Source organism: Xenopus tropicalis, chromosome 6 (genome assembly GCF_000004195.4).
Source record: "Xenopus tropicalis strain Nigerian chromosome 6, UCB_Xtro_10.0, whole genome shotgun sequence".
In the NCBI taxonomy this organism is placed as follows: Eukaryota; Metazoa; Chordata; class Amphibia; order Anura; family Pipidae; genus Xenopus; species Xenopus tropicalis.
This window is the reverse complement of record NC_030682.2, coordinates 25,533,359-25,555,162: the sequence shown is the minus strand read 5'-3', so window position 1 is coordinate 25,555,162 and position 21,804 is coordinate 25,533,359. Positions and strand designations below refer to the sequence as shown.

Genomic DNA, 21,804 nt, shown 5'->3' with positions numbered 1-21,804 from the left:
GGGACCTATAAAGAGGCAAAATTATGTTTTCATCTCTTAAGTCAATGCCCTTTTTTATGCAAGATGGTACTTTATTTGCTTTTCTATTTATTATCTGACACTGTCCTAAGTTTCCAAGGTTCTTATCCACAAAAATCCCCCAAATTTTCTCAATTAAGGAGGCCCCCAACACACCATTTAGTGCATTAGTTTCACCACTCTCTAATCATTCTGAACAGACATCTTCAATTCAATTGTGGATGAAAATTCCCTATCATTGCCCAGCAATGGATAGCTCAGCATCTAAAAACTCAACAGTCTACCCACACCCAACAAAAAGGGCAACGCTGCATGCTCAGCCTGAACCCGTCTGCGATCTGGATATGTTGTGTGTCAGTCCAAAACCGCGGAACTCACAGGTTTCTGGCCGGCCCACACATCACTAGTGTCTATCACACAGCCCACCCCAATACATATGTTTCAATGCATATTTAAAGGCAATGGCTGGGAAAGTAGTAAATAGAGTATACATTGCTGTTTTTCACTTATACATGGTGAGGGCCTCCATGTTAAGTATAATTGGTCTCAGCTGGCTAATCTGTGGGGAAGTTTGACTGGACAGAGAGATGTCTCCATGAAGAGCTGCTGCAGAGCAAAAGGAGCTAAGGATCTAACATACCTTGACTTACTTTAATATGGCATCTCAGTCTCACGTCTGCCTTACACCTACCTGTAGCAATTTGAGCAAATTCCCACCATATACAAGTCACACACAAATAGAAGGGGCATTGTGTTAGTGGTCAGAGGCCGCAAATCAAATGGACATTTGGGAAGAGCATTTTTTTTGGGAAGGCAGACAGTCTTAGTAGCATCTGTATGAAATTTATTTATGAATCTAAATTCTTTGATTATAAAAACTGAGGAGAAGGTGAAGAAAACCTGAGTCTGTGACTCAGATGTGTGCAGCTTCTGCCTCAGGTAACCGTGGCAACGCATGACACCTTATGTGGAGGCGGCGGGTATATTTCTTCCTGCATAATAGCATCCAACTTCACATTTTAACCTTATGGCTGAGCTTAAATATCCAGGAGGCAGAAATAGGGCTTATATAAACAAAGCCATTGCGTATGCCCTTAATCTGCATGATTTCACTGGTTCATAATCATTTCACTGGACTGGACACTCCTTCCTAAGCTTGGTTGGCCCCAGTCACATTAAGGTTTGGTTGAGTGAATCAGTATTCTTTTAAAGAATGCAAAATTCGCAATCAACATTTGTTTGTTTTACGTTATGGTTATATTGTTTAATCTATGTCCTGCCTTTCAGTTTTTTCCTAAATGTTGTATATCATTTTTTTTGTTCTTTGTAAAAATGACTCAAAATGAAGAAATATATAAAAAAAAAAAAAAAAGATGCTAAATTTATCAGGCATCTTAAATGGAATGAATTCAGCTTCGGTGTTACCTTATATTTTCTGAATAGATTTAAACACCAGCAAACGATCTTCACTATTAAATAAACTTTTACTTTTACAAAAGGAACTGTGCATGGCATGCTGAGATCCACAGCCTTTAGTTGTGTTCCATTCATCATTATGCTTTATTTAGTGCTGAATATATCCAAGGCACCTTGCAAAGATGAATTATCATTTACCTCGGTCCCTATCACATTAACATACTACACAGATAGTGCCCTGGCTGGAACTGAACCTGGGACCCCAGTGCTGCAAGGCAGAAATCTAGCAATGCAGTTTTCCCAGAGAAAGCACAGACACTATGAAAGTGACAGTCTGCTACTTGTGTGTTAAAGGCAAATATTGGCAGCTTTGCATTTTTTATAACAAACAAGAGTTTGGTGTTATTAAACATTGTCACAAGTAGTATTGTCACGAGCTTAATCACCCACCCCTAAGCTTACTCATAACCCCTCCACCACCGGCTTACTCAAGCTTGGTTTACTATTGCCTTCCCACTCACACACTGCCCTCCCTCTGCTCCTCTCCACTAGCTCCCTCCATGTCTATTTCACCCCCTCTCGGTGGTCCTCTCCAGTTGGCCCTGCTGCCTACCCCTAGTTCCCGCTTTGATACCAATTTCCAGGAACAGGCCTACTGCACATAAAGATTTCAGTTTATTATGGGTATTGTGGTTATCGGTTTCTCCTCTTACTCTCTACATATAGAGAAACCTTTACCAGTACCATTACCAGTAAACATTTTCTAAAGGGAGTGTTGATCCATAGGTGTGGGCATTCTGTGGGCTGATAGTAGTGTTTCTACTGAATATAAAAGCACGTTGTTGCCTCCTTCACTTTTAACAGACAGTCTTCCCATTAGGGACATTTGTTCCACGAGGGACATTAGGCTCTTCTCCATAGTGGAATGTATGTGACTTGTTCTGAAAGTGCCCGTTTGCAGCCCCTGCAGGAATCCTGCTTGGGTTGAGGCAGAACGTTTGTACAGTATGTTAGAAAAGCCCAACAACAAAGTGTATATTTACTCATATATTGTCAGATATGCAAAATTGTATTTTTTTGAACTATTCCCTTTAAACATTTATGCAGGTAGGGAAATAAGAAATATGGAAAACTGATGATATGATCCAAGCTGCTTGCAGGCTATCATGTTCCTTACACTGTCATGCGGTTGAGCTGCCCCTATATTTTCACAACCCAACACCAGATATGTGCAGCCCGGCGAGATCTTCTTGCACTGTACAAGGAAACAAGAGGGAAACAAACGTGACATGATACCATGAGGATGTTAACTTTTATTAGCATGTAATAAACAGTAAGCCTTTGTTCACTTCCAATGTCAGCCAGTTGTGACCTTGGATCAGTTATATCTCCCGGTCTCAGGAAACCAAAGCCTCAACAGATTGGGAAATCCTTTTGACTGGAAAACAACACATAAAGGCAGATGACTGGTGGGCAGCTTTTCAAGGACTTACATTAATCCCTTGATTTCCTTGAAGGGGCACCATAATATAACTCATATGTATAGCTGTTTTTGTGGAGCTTCTGTTGTCACGTGCCACATTCTACAATGGCTACTAGAGAAACAGTTTACAGTGGGTTTTTAGTGTATTACTGATGCACTGGTATTATATTAAGGGTTTGTGATTGTTTCTAGTAGGTTGGCTGTTGTAACTGTTTGTATTGACAAATGTGTTGTGCTTTATTAATATGCTTTATGTAGTAGCAACACAACCTGCTTACTAGGCTTATTTATAAAGTGATAGATGTCATTTACACATTATGTACCTCTTCAGTCAGACCAAGCAGTGTCGGACTGGGCCCCAGGGTCCCACCAGAAAAGCTTAGGCCATGGGCCCACCCTCCAAACTATTTTTCATCCACATCTTACTCAGTCTCTATATTTTTTTATTTTTACATACTATAATCTATTCTATAGATTTAGTTGCTTTGTTCCCTTAGAAAAATAAGTAATGTCCATGAATTAGACCAAATGACTAGAAGCAGGAGGGTCCACTGACATCTGGGCCCACCGGGAGTTTTCCTGGTATCCCTGTGGGCCAGTCCGACACTGAGACCAAGACCCACTCTGATCAGCCCTTTTCCCCTTTGAATTAAGGGCCCTAGGCAACTGTCCCATATGTAAATCTGGCAGTAATTTGAGCCTTTTTGCCTCACTTTGATGTATTTATAAGGGTCTTTGATGTCAACATTGACAAAAAGAGCAGTATCTGTTATTGTTATAAGTAGAGGATGAAGAACTTTTCTTGTAAGGCAATGCCAGGTCAATGCCAGGTTCAGTCTGGCCCACCAGGGTAATGGAGAAAATCATCTGTCCATTGTGGCCACAGGTTTGACTTTTAACCACTAGGTAGCTAGCCCACTACATGGTACTGTACTTGCACCACCAGTCCTTTTACCCCATTACCCATTTCACCTCTTGTTCCATTCCTTAAGGCACTTGCTGAAGCTGCCACCAATTTATATTTCATGCTGGGAAAGGGAAGCCTTTGTGACTAGCTACTCTGGTGGGCCCCAGTCTGACACTGAATACCACTAATAAAACGTTTGAGCTGAAAAAGCCAATGTGGGAAAAAGTCACAGAAATGTTGCTCTTTTGAAAAACAAATTTCAATGCCAAATTCTGCTGGAGAAGCACTGTTAACTGATGGGGTTTGTAAAAAAATGTTTTCCTGTTACAGAATCTCTTTAGGGACCTGAAAGTGTGTCTGACAAAGTTTAATGTATGGATTGTAAATGCTTGATAGCACCTATGCATATATAACCCATATGGCAAAATACACAGCTCAGGACATTTGATTTTAGATAGTATTTGATTTGATTTTAGGGAATAATGTACCCCCTTTTATAAAATATTGATATAATATAATGTAGAGGGGTTCCACAGCCACGTTGAGGTGATATTTAAAGTCTTACTATTTCACACAGGGGGTACATTATTGCAATTTCTTTTATAATATCTGTTTCAGTGAGTCATGAGACAAAAATGACATTACTAAGTACGGTATGGGATCCCTTATCCAGAAACCCATTATCCAAAAAGTTCAAAATTAAAAAAGGCCATCTCCCATAGACTCCATTATAATCAAATAATTCTAATTTTTAAAAACAATTTCCTTTTTCTCTGTAATAATAAAACAGTACCTGTACTTGATCCCAACTAAGATATAATTACCCCTTATTGGGGGCAGAACAGCCCTATTGGGTTTATTTAATGGTTAAATGATTCCCTTTTCTCTGTAATAATAAAACAGTACCTGTACTTGATCCCAACTAAGATATAATTACCCCTTATTGGGGGCAGAACAGCCCTATTGGGTTTATTTAATGGTTAAATGATTCCATTTTCTCTGTAATAATAAAACAGTACCTGTACTTGATCCCAACTAAGATATAATTACCCCTTATTGGGGGCAGAATAGCCCTATTGGGTTTATTTAATGGTTAAATGATTCCCTTTTCTCTGTAATAATAAAACAGTACCTGTACTTGATCCCAACTAAGATATAATTACCCCTTATTGGGGGCAGAACAGTCCTATTGGGTTTATTTAATGGTTAAATGATTCCCTTTTCTCTGTAATAATAAAACAGTACCTGTACTTGATCCCAACTAAGATATAATTACCCCTTATTGGGGGCAGAACAATCCTATTGGGTTTATTTAATGGTTAAATGATTCCATTTTCTCTGTAATAATAAAACAGTACCTGTACTTGATCCCAACTAAGATATAATTACCCCTTATTGGGGGCAGAACAGCCCTATTGGGTTTATTTCATGGTTAAATGATTCCCTTTTCTCTGTAATAATAAAACAGTACCTTGTACTTGACCCCAACTAAGATATAATTACCCCTTATTGGGGGCAGAACAGCCCTATTGGGTTTATTTAATGGTTAAATGATTCCCTTTTCTCTGTAATAATAAAACAGTACCTGTACTTGATCCCAACTAAGACATACAGTAATTAATCCTTATTGGAGGCAAAACAAGCCTATTGGGTTTATTCAGTATTTAAATGATTTTTAGCAGACTTTTAAGTTATGGAGATCCAAATTACGGAAAGATCCCTTATCTGGAAAACCCCAGGTCCCAAGCATTCTGGATAACGTGTCCCATACCTGTACCAATGATAATGATCACAAGCACAGGATATTCATGGCTCTTGGGTATTATATATATATATATATATATATACAGTGGTGTGAAAAACTATTTGCCCCCTTCCTGATTTCTTATTCTTTTGCATGTTTGTCACACTTAAATGTTTCTGCTCATCAAAAACCATTAACTATTAGTCAAAGATAACATAATTGAACACAAAATGCAGTTTTAAAATGAAGGTTTACGTTATTAAGGGAGAAAAAAAACTCCAAATCTACATGGCCCTGTGTGAAAAAGTTATTGCCCCCCTTGTTAAAAAATAACTTAACTGTGGTTTATCAATTTCAATTTTCAATTTCAATATCAATTTCTGTAGTCACCCCCAGGCCTGATTACTGCCACACCTGTTTCAATCAAGAAATCACTTAAATAGGAGCTACCTGACACAGAGAAGTAGACCAAAAGCACCTCAAAAGCTAGACATCATGCCAAGATCCAAAGAAATTCAGGAACAAATGAGAACAAAAGTAATTGAGATCTATCAGTCTGGTAAAGGTTATAAAGCCATTTCTAAAGCTTTGGGACTCCAGCGAACCACAGTGAGAGCCATTATCCACAAATGGCAAAAACATGGAACAGTGGTGAACCTTCCCAGGAGTGGCCGGCCGACCAAAATTACCCCAAGAGCGCAGAGACAACTCATCCGAGAGGCCACAAAAGACCCCAGGACAACATCTAAAGAACTGCAGGCCTCACTTGCCTCAATTAAGGTCAGTGTTCACGACTCCACCATAAGAAAGAGACTGGGCAAAAACAGCCTGCATGGCAGATTTCCAAGGCGCAAACCACTTTTAAGCATTATGGCTCGTCTCAATTTTGCTAAAAAACATCTCAATGATTGCCAAGACTTTTGAGAAAATACCTTGTGGACCGACAAGACAAAAGTTGAACTTTTTGGAAGGTGCATGTCCTGTTACATCTGGCGTAAAAGTAACACAGCATTTCAGAAAAAGAACATCATACCAACAGTAAAATATGGTGGTGGTAGTGTGATGGTCTGGGGTTGTTTTGCTGCTTCAGGACCTGGAAGGCTTGCTGTGATAGATGGAACCATGAATTCTACTGTCTACCAAAAAATCCTGAAGGAGAATGTCCGGCCATCTGTTCGTCAACTCAAGCTGAAGCGATCTTGGGTGCTGCAGCAGGACAATGACCCAAAACACACCAGCAAATCCACCTCTGAATGGCTGAAGAAAAACAAAATGAAGACTTTGGAGTGGCCTAGTCAAAGTCCTGACCTGAATCCTATTGAGATGTTGTGGCATGACCTTAAAAAGGCAGTTCATGCTAGAAAACCCTCAAATAAAGCTGAATTACAACAATTCTGCAAAGATGAGTGGGCCAAAATTCCTCCAGAGCGCTGTAAAAGACTCGTTGCAAGTTATCGCAAATGCTTGATTGCAGTTATTGCTGCTAAGGGTGGCCCAACCAGTTATTAGGTTCAGGGGGCAATTACTTTTTCACACAGGGCCATGTAGGTTTGGATTTTTTTTCTCCCTAAATAATAAAAACCCTCATTTAAAAACTGCATTTTGTGTTTACTTGTGTTATCTTTGACTAATAGTTAAATGTGTTTGATGATCAGAAACATTTTGTGTGACAAACATCCAAAAGAATAAGAAATCAGGAAGGGGGCAAATAGTTTTTCACACCACTGTATATGTAACTGTTTATATACACATCTATATACTGCATGTACTGCACATCCATTTTATTTCTTTTGACATCCACTTAAATTACAGTAGAGCACACTGTGATTTGAAGGCTGGAAGAATGTTCTCAGTGACACAGTTGGGCGCCTGCATTAGGCCAAGTCAGCATTTTCCTCCTTTCCACATTTCCTCTATGGTGCTTCACTTGCCATCTGCCTTTGTGCATTAGTAATTATGTCCAAGCAAATTAACTGCAGCAGGAACTCTGTTTTTTGAGGAGGCCAGGCCTTCTGTTATAGCAACGGAAACCCCCAGCTAATTTGCCACACTTCATTAAGTAAAGAGTAATCAATTTTATATCATCTGTATGTGTTGCATGAAAGCACTGCAATCAGCATTCATATGGATTAGAGTCCAGTGCAAATTCTTTCCTATTAAATCGATATCCTGCTTCTTGTCACTAATTCTTTTTTGCTGCTTACAGAGTGATATGTACCAAAAACACTTTAATAAGATATAGTATTCCTTCTGAAAATATTTTGAAGCAGCAGTGCAATTCTAATAAACGATGCACCCTTTGCATAGGGCTTGCGATATGTTAACCCATCTTACTTGTGTCCAAACATGGCCCTATGCTTTAATATGGGTGTAGATGGTATTCAACTGTGATGCAGAGGAACCGTGGAGCTATAATCACCGTGGTCCTGGTTAGCTTCAGGGTTCCTGCAACAGAAATACTATACTTATGCCCTAGCATGTCAGATGCACACGTGGACGTGACACAACCTTAATTTGGAAAGGCTAAGCACATTTTTCACCCAATATCCCAAAAAAGTCAAACGTAATGACAGAGGGGACGCACCGCATTTGCACTTTTCACACTGCATTTGCAGTCATAATTAGCCCCTTATCTCTCTTAAGGTGTCCCCTGTCAGTGAAAATGTGGATTCTGTGGTCTCAAAGGGCCTTCTGGGTGCACCCAAGTGCTTCACAACTTTCTCTTAGCTTGCCCAGTTATGATCCATAACAGTTATAAGCACAGGGGTGTGAAGTGTCATTGACGCTGCACATGCTCAGTCAGTGGCATAACTTGGTTGCGCCGGGCCCCCTGCATTCTTTTGAGAGGGCCCGGTCTGACGAGTCACTTCTTCCCCACCCCCTTCCTGGCCCCAATCGCGCCTCATCTCCAGGCTCTGAGCACACTCTTTAAGGTAGGAGAAAGTCTGGAGGGGGGAACTAAGGTGCAGCAGACCCCACTGTCCGGGCCCCCTGCTTTATATATATATATTATATATATATATATATATATATAATTACAAATGACTTTTATATTCAATATTTGTTATATATTCTGTGTCAGTCCCTAAGCAGGGAATCAGCAGAAAAGAAGATGGGGGGCTACTGGGGCATCTTTGGGGGCACAGATCTTCCCTGCTAAAGGGCTGTGGGGGCCTTGGGCTGGTACAGGAGCACAGAACATAATGTGCAGCATTTCTGCCCTACTTCTTTAGTTAGCTTTATTGGCCTTTCAAACCTTTCCAAGCTTTTCATGAATGTCATCGTTTTGCAACTTTGAAATGTGTGTCAGTTCCATTAATTAGGTTTTAGAGCCAAAGGTGTTGGTCTTGGTACACAAAGAGTGGTGCAGTTTATATGTTTACAGAGATAAAATCATTTCAGATATTATTTTGCAAATGTTTCTTTAAAGCTATAGGTTTAGCACATCATTTGCATTTACTGTAATAATCTGAGTTTTCTGATGTTTGTTTGGCTTGGCCCATAAAAAATTGCTTAAGAACTCTTGCCCTGCATAGTCTTAACAAAACAATCCACTGAAAATGCAAAGCAGCTGCAAATACCGAGTGTTCAGAATTGTTCTATGCATATTTTGTAATATTATCAAATATATATATATAATATATATAGTATATATATATATAGAGGGATGGGACCTGTTATCCAGAATGCTCGGGACCTGGGGTTTTCCGGATAAGGGGTCTTTTCATAGTTTGGATCTCCATACCTTAAGTCTACTAAAAAATCATTAAATAAACCCAATAGGATTGTTTTGCCTCCAATAAGGATTAATTATATCTTAGTTGGGATCAAGTACAGCTACTGTTTTATTATTACAGAGAAAAGGGAATCATTTAACTATTAAATAAACCCAATAGGGCTGTTTTGCCTCCAATAAGGATTAATTATATCTTAGTTGGGATCAAGTACAGGTACTGTTTTATTATTACAGAGAAAAGGGAATCATTTAACTATTAAATAAACCCAATAGGGCTGTTTTGCCTCCAATAAGGATTAATTATATCTTAGTTGGGATCAAGTACAGGTACTGTTTTATTATTACAGAGAAAAGGGAATCATTTAACCATTAAATAGACCCAATAGGGCTGTTCTGCCCCCAATAAGGGGTAATTATATCTTAGTTGGGATCAAGTACAAGGTACAGTTTTATTATTACAGAGTAAAGGGAATCATTTAACCATGAAATAAACCCAATAGGGCTGTTCTGCCCCCAATAAGGGGTAATTATATCTTAGTTGGGATCAAGTACAGGTACTGTTTTATTATTACGGAGAAAAGGGAATCATTTAACCATTAAATAAACCCAATAGGACTGTTCTGCCCCCAATAAGGGGTAATTATATCTTAGTTGGGATCAAGTACAGGTACTGTTTTATTATTACGGAGAAAAGGGAATCATTTAACCATTAAATAAACCCAATAGGACTGTTCTGCCCCCAATAAGGGGTAATTATATCTTAGTTGGGATCAAGTACAAGGCACTGTTTTATTATTACAGAGAAAATGCAAACCATTCTTAAAAATCTGAATTTGATTTAAATTGAGTCTATGGGAGATGAACTTTTTGGATAATGGGTTTCCGGATAAGAGATCCCATACCTGTGTGTGTGTGTATATATATATATATATATATATATATACACACACATTTCACAGTATAAAATTATTTGAGGAATATCATTGGTCTGATAACTGATCAAGTTTAGGTAAATCAAAATACTCAAACTCAAAAGAGTTTTTCTCTAAAACGTAAGATGAATTAATCTATATCTGAACCCTATTTTTGTAACTCTTTCTGCACAAAACCATACATTTTCATATTTATTGTTAAAATAATAAGTTTCACAGACATTCTGCTTAATATCTCCATCGTTCAGGTGCGTTTTTCTCCACAAAAATGGAGCAGATTTTCATCTTTTAAACCTAATTTTTCATACATATAGGGCCTCATACACTACATAAGGGCCCCCGAACTGAAAATCACCCCCTAAGTGCTCATTCAAGAAGCGTTTTTATCAGTTTTTTTGTACGTTGTCACCATTCAACTCCTGTATTGTCTAGTTATGTATTTAAGCTGGTACTCTTTGTACTGTAGCAAATTAAATGAAAAGCTAGCTATGTTTGTATACCCCTCCATGTTTCTTCTGCATGTCTAGCCGCAATCCCCCCTATCCATGATTCTGAAGCCCGTGCACAGATTTCCTATAAGTGGTCATTATACAGTTGACCAACCAAAGCCAATTGCTGATTGATTGTTCCAGTTTAATATTACTCCACACATATGTTATTGGATCAAGTCGGCTGTTCCTGACCCTTGGCCTCCGATAAATTCTTGTAAATATATTTTTTTAGCCTTCAGTCTGAAATGTGTTTTCCCTTTATATATTTTTCATTTCCTTCTTGTCCTTTTGACATACAGGCTTATAAAAATGATTGCATTGTTGCCATGTTTCAGAATTATGGTCATGGTGACATTATGCCAGGAAAGGTGTCCTTGCCATAAAATGGGCATCCCTCTTTGTGAAAGGTAGATAGCTTTATCATAGAAGGTTATTGTGGATACATAATGAGTTCTGATGACTTGGAAAACAGTTTGCATTGGAAAGACTTGACATAATCCTTAACCTCAGGCCTCATAATGTAAATGTCCTATTAATTTAGTCCTTATTCTGTAGGTCCTGGATCTACTGAGTTCTTTCTATCAAATCACTATCATGAGAACTCTGAGAAGGCTGGAGTGTGGGCAGTATCTCTGTGAGGTTAGATGGATACTCACTCCTACTCACATAGAATAACAAGGTATAAAATACCACAGCACTAAAGCTGGCTATACAGGCAACCTCACCAAATGAGGGGATCTTTCCCAGGTGGGCAATAACGGCTGATCTGATTGTTTGGTCCTTGGACCAATAATTGGATCATAATGGCTGCTATGTAGGCAGTCGGATTGAGGACTGCATCAAAATGTCAATTTTTTTTTCCAGATATCCGTTCATTGAGGGATCCATACACAGGTAGATAAGATGCTGAAATGGTGTGAAGGGGCCAAATGGGGAGCTTAAATCTGCCTGTGTATGGCCACCTTAATACAAAGTAGTAGGGGATTATTCAGGCAGCTATGCCACGTGAGAGAAGCTTCTACTTACTTCTTAGTAGGTGAGCACATCTGTAGAGGAAAGAGGTGTAAGGTATACGGATGGTTAAATAGTCTCAAGCAAAACAGGATTAGGCAGCAACGTCAAATACCAGGGAATTAGTCAAATAAACAATTTAGAACACAATAGAATAGAATAGAAGTCCTATACTTGGGCATTGAACCCGGGTCCTCAGCGCGTATTTATTTTGAATTTTTTTGGCAGGCGCACTGCGATGATGTCACATGCCTGTGGCTGGCATTACCATATCTCATGTGGTGGCCATGGGCTCTGCCATTTTGGAGACGGCACTGGAGAAGAGCAGATTTGTGCAAAATGCCGGCCACTCATCGAAATGCAAATCTGCATCAGCTAAAAAAATCTAATATTTAATAAATCAGCCCATTAAAAGTGTTGTTTTCATTGTTTGTTTTCTACAGGCCCAGACTGGCAAGCTGTGGGTTCAGGCAAATGCCAGAGGGGCTGCTGTAAGGTGCCATAGACAGTCACTATTTATTGGGCTGGGGGGGGGGCACTTTGGGCTTCTGAATTTAAAATGCCAGGGCCTATTTTATAAATATTTTCTATAGGTTTGAATAGGCTGCTCTTTATTGAAATACTGTAGCCAGTGAACTCTCACAAATGGAAGATATGCTTACTGAGCATTTGATATGATCTAAATAGGCATGTACATATGTTCTCTGCACACAGATTAATTAGAGCATAATCTTAATCTTAAATTAAGAAACTATTTGGTGAATATCAGTTTGGCTTGTTATTTATATATATTCAGTGTATTTGTAATTTCTATAAAAGGAAATGTATTCTATGAAGTGTATGTCTGATTGTATTATTCACAATCAAGTCGGGAAAAGGATTTTTCAAGCTTCCACTATCTGGCTACTTAGCTGTTTTGGCCAATGTACTACATTGTGAATTTGCTAATAGTTGCGCTGAAATCCTCTTTGTGGAATAAACTTTGCTTCATAACCAGACCGGTATGTTTTGTTTTGTAAGCGCCAGTGTTTTTGGGGAATCACTTTGTTATGTTCTGGGTAATGTTTATTTTTGGTGTCTTCTTTGGAGTTGTTCAGCAGAGCATTGCATGTACTGTAAGTGTTGGACCCTGGGTAAGCACTTTATGTCAGTCAATATGGATGTGGAAACAGGGTCGGACTGGGCCGCTGGGACACCAGGAAAATACCCGTTGGGCCCCAGCAGCCCAGACCCGACCCTATTGCCGCTTCATCTGCTCTCTGATGTCCTCCCCTGACGCGTTTCACATACACGCGTTCAGGGGAGGACGTCGGACAGGAGCCCCAGCGGGGGGAAAGGGGGATTAGGGGTGCGCGGCGGGGGCCCCTGCGGGGGACGCGACCGGAGGAGGCACCTTGGGGGGTGTTGGCCCCTACCACTGGAGCCCTAGGCAACCTGGTTGGCTTGGCCCGCCCCCCCCCCCGCATCCCCATGTCCCCAAACTGCCCCCTCCCTCCCCCCGTGTGCATGGCAGGGTTGCCGGGGCCGCTGGTGGAGGATACTGTAGTGGGGGCGAACTACTGGTAGGTGAAAGAAGAGGTACCTGCCTGGCGCCCTCCCCACCGTTGCGCCCTAGGGAGGTGCCTTTTCTGCCTACCCCTAGTTCCGGCCCTATTCAGCCACTCTCCTATTCATATTCCAGTCTTTCATTTACTGCCTGGTTGCTAAGGTAAACAAGACCCTAGCAACCAGGTAGCTACTGAAATTTCAAACTGGAGAGCAGCTGAACAAAAAATTAATAACTGAAAAACCACAAAAAAATGAAAACAAATTGCCTTAGATTAGAAAGCAATGTCTACATAATATTAAAAGCTAAACTAGTTTGAGATTCTATATGCAGGAAAACGTGAAATAAAGTCACTTAATACTGAAAATACTGATTTTCCATTTTCAATAGCATAAGCCAGATAATGAATGTCTCAGTGGTGAGCTCATTAGCTCATTGGGACGTCTGGGTTTGATAACTCTTCTGTCAGTTCTTTGTGGTCTTTGGCGAGTCACGTAAGGGCGGATTTATAAAGACTTAATCCCCAGGAATTGCTCTAACTATCAATTAATTATACATAGATAAAGTTTGTTATAACAGACTGATCAAAATATTGAATGTTACATCCACTGCAGTAGTGGTGCAAGCCTTCTGTAGGACTGGCAGGTCCTTATCCTCAATAGAACTGTTTGATCAAGGTGGTCACAATAAATGGGGTAAGCTCCCCGACTGCATATATTTGTGTGTGCGGCTCCATTACAGAAACAGTTCTACTGAGATGTCTATGGGCAGTGATCACTGATGAGAAAAATTTCAATAAATAATACAATACATGTTGACATTCGTTATTGTATAGTACACTTTCCTAAAAAGTCAATCTGAATGAAATTGATTTAGGGTATTCTAAATCTATCAAGTCTATTTTCTCAACATTGAAACATTTATCATGGATTTATCAGAATTGAGTCCATAATGATGTTAAGCAAATATGGCTGTTGTGCTCTGTTTATGTGCCTTAGGTTTTAAATTGAAACGGTTATTAAATGCATTTGACAAAATGTTAGTTTAGAGCTTAAAGGAGAAGGAAAGGCTATGTTACTGGGGCGGGGGGGTGGGGGGGCAAAATGTTAGGTACCCCACGGTGACTTTAATAGCTTACATTATACCCCAGGCTGGTGCTCCTCTGAGAAGAAAACAGCACAGCCCGGGGTACCTACGAGCGTCTCCTCTTCCTTCTTCTGTCTTTGTGCAGAACTTTAACAAAAAAGTAGTCTTTTTCACTCGACTGCGCATAGGCCGACCCCGGGATTCAGCTACCCTGGGCTGGTGTGGATTTCTCCTAATAGGAGCACCAACCTGGGGGATAAGGTAAGCGATTCCAATCACTGAATTGTACCTAACATTTGGCACCCCCAGTGATTTTTACCTTTCCTTCTCCTTTAATACATAAAAACTCACCCACGCTCTATTCATTCCTATGGAATTTTTGGAAGTGTATTTATCAATGGATGAAAGTGAGAACTCACCATTTGCTAAATTCGCTTCTAAAACCCCCATAGGAATGAATAGAGTGTGGGTGAGTTTTTATGTATTAAGCTTTTAACTTGCATTTTAATAAATATGCTCCTTATTGTGTTGGTCAAAATACTTAGGAACATTGATGTTTGAGGAAAACTCCTGCCTATTATCACTAGCACCTACAGCTGGTAGAGAGTATTCCATTGTTCTATTGGGCAGTGGTGACAGCTAATTAAATGTGGTCAAAACACCATGGTAGCTATTTACTGACAAGCGTGTAAGAGCAGTAAGGGCACAGAATGTAAAACAAAGGTACATTGTGCCCTGCAATCAGTGGCGCTCCCTGACATGTCCATCTGAATGACACAAAAGCTATGGCCCCTCATCTCTCTGGTATGTGAAAACTCTAGAGGCTAACACATACTTTTTTTTTGTCTGACATAAGGTAGAGTAGCGGGCCCTGGGCAAAATGTCATTGGTGGGGCCCCCCTGCCCCCAAAAATTCATGATAGAAAAACCCTCAAATACGTGACGTTCAATATAGTAAGGCAGACAGAAATGGTCTGCACTTACTGAAATAGACATGATCTCCCGATGTGCTGCCATAGACCAACAGCCCTGGGAATAGAAAATAGTTACAAAATGGTGATAACACAAGAAAAAAAGCAAAACATAAATATACTGCAGCGCTCTTTCAGTCAATTTAAATGAGAGGACTGCCATCTCTGCAGGATGCTTCTGCCAAATGTTATCCCAGATGAAAGGTGTGCTAGTGGCCCCATTCCCTGGTGGGCCCTGGGCAAATGCCCCTTTTACGCATTTATTTTACATGGCCCTGCCTGTAACTTCAACCAATAGTCTCTTACCTTTATGCCATTTTTAATTTTAGCGATGAAAGTGACTGGAGCTCATTTAATGGTTGGATGACCTCATGCAATTCATCAAGTTAACTAAGCAAATTGTCGGTTCAGTGCCCTTTGTCTGCTGTGGCCATGGTCACTCTTTTAAACATATTTGTTTATAAACATCTCCTACCCACACACAGCCAAGAGGTGTGCGACAGGGCACAATATCATAGAGAAAAAGGAGCAAAGCAAATATTAAAATTAAGAAGCAGAAGAGAAACTAACCAAAATGGAGAACAAAATCTAGAAGGGGCTAGGATATTAAAAGAACAAAATTAGAAAAGTTCCTAAAATAGGAAGAATATAAACAGCTGACAATGTAATAACATGGAGTTGGAGAAAGCGGTGAAGTCTTCATTCCACCAATGATGAAATTTAATTCCTTGAAAAATTGATCTTTTCTTTATTTTTAGTTGGGGTTCTAGATCCTCAGGATTAGAATAGTCGACTCCAAAGCACATGACAGGACTAATTACTCTTGATCTGGAAGGCCTGGTTGCATTTACAACACTGCTGGCTGACTGATATAGACCAACAGGGGCAAGGCAGCATTTTGAAAGCAGCTCTTCTGATTTGTCCATTTTCAAACTAGGGAAGCACTGAATCCAGAATTTGGTTTAGCACCTTTTGAAGGATTCTGATTTAACTGAAGCAAAACCAAACCCTTAAAGTCATGTGACCTTAAAGTGGCCACAATGATTGTTTGTCCCCAACTGATACAATTTTTTCATTTCTCTCCAATACATTGATGCAAATTAGAGTAAGGATTCAAAATGTTGCCAACTATTCTTTTACACACTCCTTACAGCAACTACTACAGTGTGGGATAGCTTCCCATTTGCAATAACTTCCCGTCTGACTCCATCTCTGCCTTCCCGTCTTCCTGTCTTGGCAACTTTTTTTTTACACATTCCTACAGCAACTACTACAGTGTGAGATAGTTTCCCATTTACAGAAACTTCTCGTCTGTCTCCATCTCTAACCACGTGTATTGGAGGCAGCCCCAGTGCACATGTACTGTAATACCTTCTTTGTCCCCAGTTAATACTTTGCCGTAGAACGCGACTACATCATAATCTTCTTAACTTAATTCTGTTTAGCTAAAGACAACAATGTCATCCTTAACTACCGAGCCATTAATGGCTCATCTCTTATATGTCTCTACCTCCCCCAACCCCAAACACCTTACATGAACTTTCCATCGCTGTGTTTCTGAGGTTCTTCTCTCACACTTATTGCCTCTTACAAGCTCACCTACAAATCCTATTTAGTGTTACTTTTGAAGTGTAAATGAATTTGTAGATTCACTGACCTTTTCATTATATTAGATATTAAAGAAAGATGGAAGTTATTCATGTTCATTTTTTTTATTCCGGCAGATTAAGAAAAAAATGCTAAAGTTGGCATATAAAGGTATGGGATCTGTTATCCGGAAACCCATAATCACAAAGGTTCCGAATTATGGGACAGCCATCTCCCATAGACTTAATTTTAATCAAATAATTCTCATTTTGGATCAACTAGCAGTTAGGCAGGTTATATATAGGCATATACAGCTGAACTTAGTAAGTTACTATGTTAATTTTTAAATGTTTTTTTAGTAGACTTAAGTTATGGAGATCAAAATTACAGAAAGATCACTTATCACTTATGCTTATCCAAAGCATTCTGGATAACAGGTCCCATACCTGTATACTGATTTAGCATTAAAGGGGAAATGGTCATTCTAAACCAATCAGCATATCAGTCATATTCAGGTATCATCGGTCACTTAATTTTAGTATAATGTCTAAAATCTAATTTACAATTAATAGGTTTATTGGTTTCACTACTTAAATGCGTTTTCATGCATTTGTGTTGAAACTGAGCACAGTACCATAAAAGACGTAATTAAATTCTCCCTAATACAAAGTTGTATTGGCAGCCCCAAGTCATTCTTCTCAATGTACATCAGCCTGTAATTCTATATTATGATCATTACTTCCCCTGTATACTCATTCCACAGTAAGACTTCATTTTACCCTTTTCCTTTGCTGTCTGTGTAAACTAAAGTTCATCAACTATTTAAAGTAGTCAGCAGATTCTTTAGTGTATATCGATCATTCTGAAAAGAACGGACAAATGCATTATCTTACATTATTTATAGAAGCTGCAAAAATGTGAAGTTTACTTTTCATAATAAAGGTGGCCGTACATGGGCTGATTTTAGCTGCTGATATTGATCCTTTATGGGAACCAACGACGGGCCTCCCCGACCGACATCTGGTCTTAAATTGGGCGGATCTCGATTGGGCAGGTTTGATCAGGGGCCGCAGCAATGACCTGATCCGACGGCACCTATGCCCCTAGTTTTAATTCGATCATTTGTTTTTTTAAAAAGTTTTTGTTTTATTTTCTTAACAATACATATAACACTACATTGAGATGTACAGTTCTATGACCACAAAAAAAATACATGACAATGAAAGAGTTTGAAAAAGTAAATTTCAAATCGGTGTAACCTGGGCAGTCCTGAACAAGGCATTGCGGTATGAGTCTATTGGCTCCTGGATCTTGACATTATATAGTAGGGCTTGCCTAAGGTTGAGCCTCGATCCAGGGTTCCCATACATTATCAAATTTATTGGGGCAGCCCCTGGCAAGGTATGTTAGTTTAATAAGCAGAGTCTGGTATTGACTAGTTGTATCCATTGTTGCAACCACTTTTTTTGCATCAAAATATAGTGATCTAAGTAGCGTTCTACTTGTATTCAAAGGCACTAGGTCGTCATTTAAGCCTAGTAAACACACTGTAGATAAAATTCCCGGTAGGGGAATTTGTTCATTTAAGTATTTAGTTACGTTTGTCCAATACTCAAGAATTATGGAACAGGCCCATATTAGGTGGAAAAACCCAGCATTTGGCATTTAGGGCAAGAAGCGTTCTGACTTTTCCCCTTGGCCTTTAGTCGTAATGTAGGTCCTATGTATTACTTTAAACTGAGTTATTTTATCTTTGGTAGAGATCAGGAAGCTATATAAATCATTTGTTATGTCTGTCCATTTATCATCATCTAGCGAACATTTGGTCTTTTTAAGTAGACTTTAGGTATAGAGATCCAAATGTATGGTGGATCTGCTCGCTTGGAGACCGTGCCAAATGAGCGAATCTTACAGTGTATGGCCACCTTTACTTCCAAATCAACAATGAATGGGAAATAGTCTCAAAATAGAGACTGTGTATGTGACCCGAGTTAATGTATCTTGTCTGTTACTGGTGTTCTAGTATTTATGGCTATCTAGTACTCTGTGCATTTCTGGTTCTTCACAGATATTGTAAATTCTTAATCAATGTGTCCTGATTCACAATATAATTCCTACCCTAATTGGTTACTACATATCGAAGGGCAGATAAATGGAATATAATGCTTATAGCTATGGTAGTGTGCATAGGAAAGGGATAACTGGGGTTTGAGGGAACCTCACAGATGGAGAATCCCAGCTTTTGATTTGTGCCTCTAACATACAGTGACAGTACAGATGTCTCTGCTTATAAATGGGGCATGTTTTCCCTTCAGTTGTTTGCACTCTATTTTATTTCCTTCATCCCCTGGGGACATAGCAGAACATTATGGTAAGATCATCATATATGACATCATTCATTATACTGGAAAAAAACTTGCCCTGTATGTGCAGCAATTATTCTTAAAGCTATTATATTAATCATAGATATAATTTGCTGTGAGCAGCGGCACGACATGTCGGCCCTGCTGCCATCTATTAACCCAGAGCCCACATGCATTACATTGCTTGTTTTCTTTATTTCAGTGTATACCAACGAAAGGTCTTGGATTTGTTCTCGGAGCCTACAAATGCACTTGCAAGGCTGGTTTCTATTATCCCCATGGCATGTTTTCAGAGAACGGCTTTCAAAGTAAGTGCCTTTTGGTTGAGCAAAGGAAAAAAAAAATGTGGCATTAATAATTCAGAACTGCATTTTGTCCTTGTCAGGGTTATACTGTAAATTCCCAGTGGCCTGCAACTTTATAATTATATAATCATTGTAGGAAGCTTTTGGCTTCTTGTGGGCTGTTGGTCACAGGAGCCCCAAAATAAAACTTATGTTAATGCAATGTAAGAAATGAAATGCAATGCCCTACCTACAACCATCCAGGTGTGGAACTGCAGCTCCCATTAACCTCACACGATATGACATAGGGGCATCAGTACAAGTTCTGAACTAACAGTGTGTGTGTCAGTCATTTTAAAGGGGAACTCTGGCTTCTGAACCAAAATTTGTTAAAGAGCCCCACATGACACTGAAACCCACAATATACCTATCACTGTAATCTGAATAAATATCTTTTTTATATGCTGAAATCTGGCAGGGGAGGAGGGACTAAAACATTGATGGTGCAAATGGTAACAACTTTTCCACAGCTTACAGACAGCATGCATTTGTCCCTTTCCTTTTTGACATCACATGTGCAGGGAATTGTGGGATTGGGAGGATGGCAGCTAAAGGCAGGTTGACTACTGTTACATTTTTTTTTCTCAAAGTAGTCAGCCAGATCAGAAAGAGAACAGGGGGCCCTAAGGTAGAATGCTGATGTTGAACCCTAAGGGTGGATTAACGTGGAACATTTATATAGGTGTTTGATCTGTTATCTGGAAACCTGTTATCCAGAAAGCTCAGAGTTACCTCCCATTATTCAAAATTGTAAAACATATTTCTTTTTTCTCTGTAATAATAAAACAGTGTCTTGTACTTGACTTGTACTGGACTATAATGAATTCTTATTGGGGGCAAAACAAGGTGTGGCTTGCATTCAGGTTAATTTTTAGTATGGTATAAAATGGTCTACTATTAGTAAGTTTTAAATTGGTCTTTTTTATTTTTTATAGATTTTTTTCCAGGTTCCACATTGGGGGTCACTGACCCCAGCAGCCAAAAACTATTCCATATTAGGCAAAAATTTTACTGTTACTTTTTATTACTTATCTTTCTGTTTGGCCCTCTTCTCTTCATATACCTGTCTATCTTCAAACAACTGCTTGGTTGCTAGGATAAACTGGACCCTAGCAACCAGATAGCTGCTGAAATTCTGGCGAGCTGTTGAACAAAAAGTTAAATAAAGAAAACACAAATTAAAAAAATGACAAATAAATGCAGATATTCTCAGAATATCATTGTCTACATCATACTAAAAGCTTATGTAAAGATGAACAACCCCTTCAATGGTTACATGAGTTTTTCATAGACAAAGGGACAAATTTAACAAAATGTGTGATTAGAGCTCACCACAAAAAATATCAACCCCCTTTTTTATTCATTCCTTTGGAATTTTTGGTGCTAATTCACCATTAAAAAGTCCATATTATGTAAACTGTGTTGACATTTAAATGTATGTAGTTATATCATTTATATATATACACACGTGCATAAAGAACATAGGATGACATAGCGTAGATATGCTGTATATCTAGAAAGACATAGATTCAAATAATGTAGGATATTTTCACTATATTGGTATATAGTACTATTTTTGGCTGTTTCAGAAGCAAGGTTAGAAACACTTAACCTACTTTCTTATAGTTACCCCTTTGTGGAATATCCTATGCTTACTCAGCTGATGTCTATGCTGTGGATAAACCTGGATAAAAAACTATTTTTAAAAATGCTTATAGAATATGAGAGCATTGTAGTGTGCAGCTCACAGTGTAGTGCTTACCTACAGCCATTAGGGTGGAAAAATAACAGTAGACTGTCACCCAATCAGCTCTTCCTTTTTCACAGACGGGGCAAGGTTTAATTTCTAAGATCATCTTAATGTTCATTCCCCTGAAAGAGCAGGTTACTGGCAGGCGTTCAAATGCAGATGTTATTCTTAAGTGCTGAAAAGGGAATGGAATATGTTGCTGCATAATGCACTTTAAAAGCCAGCACAGCACAAAATGAAGCACAAAGGAAGATCTAGATCTGAAATTTGGGAAAGTCAAATGTGCTGGGATTTGGAAGTGTACAACCTCAGTACAAGTCAAGTTAAGGGCCTATTTACCAAACTCAAAAAATTCATCCATAAATTGTAAAAACAAAATTGTATTCTGCAAAAGTGTGATATTTTTTTCCTTCTTCCCT

The 21,804-nt window shown here is 39.1% G+C and overlaps 1 protein-coding gene across 1 annotated transcript in view; it reads left to right on the top strand.

Annotated features, from left to right (window-relative positions):
• gpr158 (G protein-coupled receptor 158) overlaps positions 1-21,804 on the top strand; it is a 142,008-nt gene that overhangs the window by 58,881 nt on the left and 61,323 nt on the right. The window contains exon 3 of the mRNA XM_002933144.5: positions 19,494-19,599. Within this exon, the coding sequence (XP_002933190.2) occupies positions 19,494-19,599 (106 nt within the window). The remainder of the gene's footprint in view (positions 1-19,493; positions 19,600-21,804) is intronic.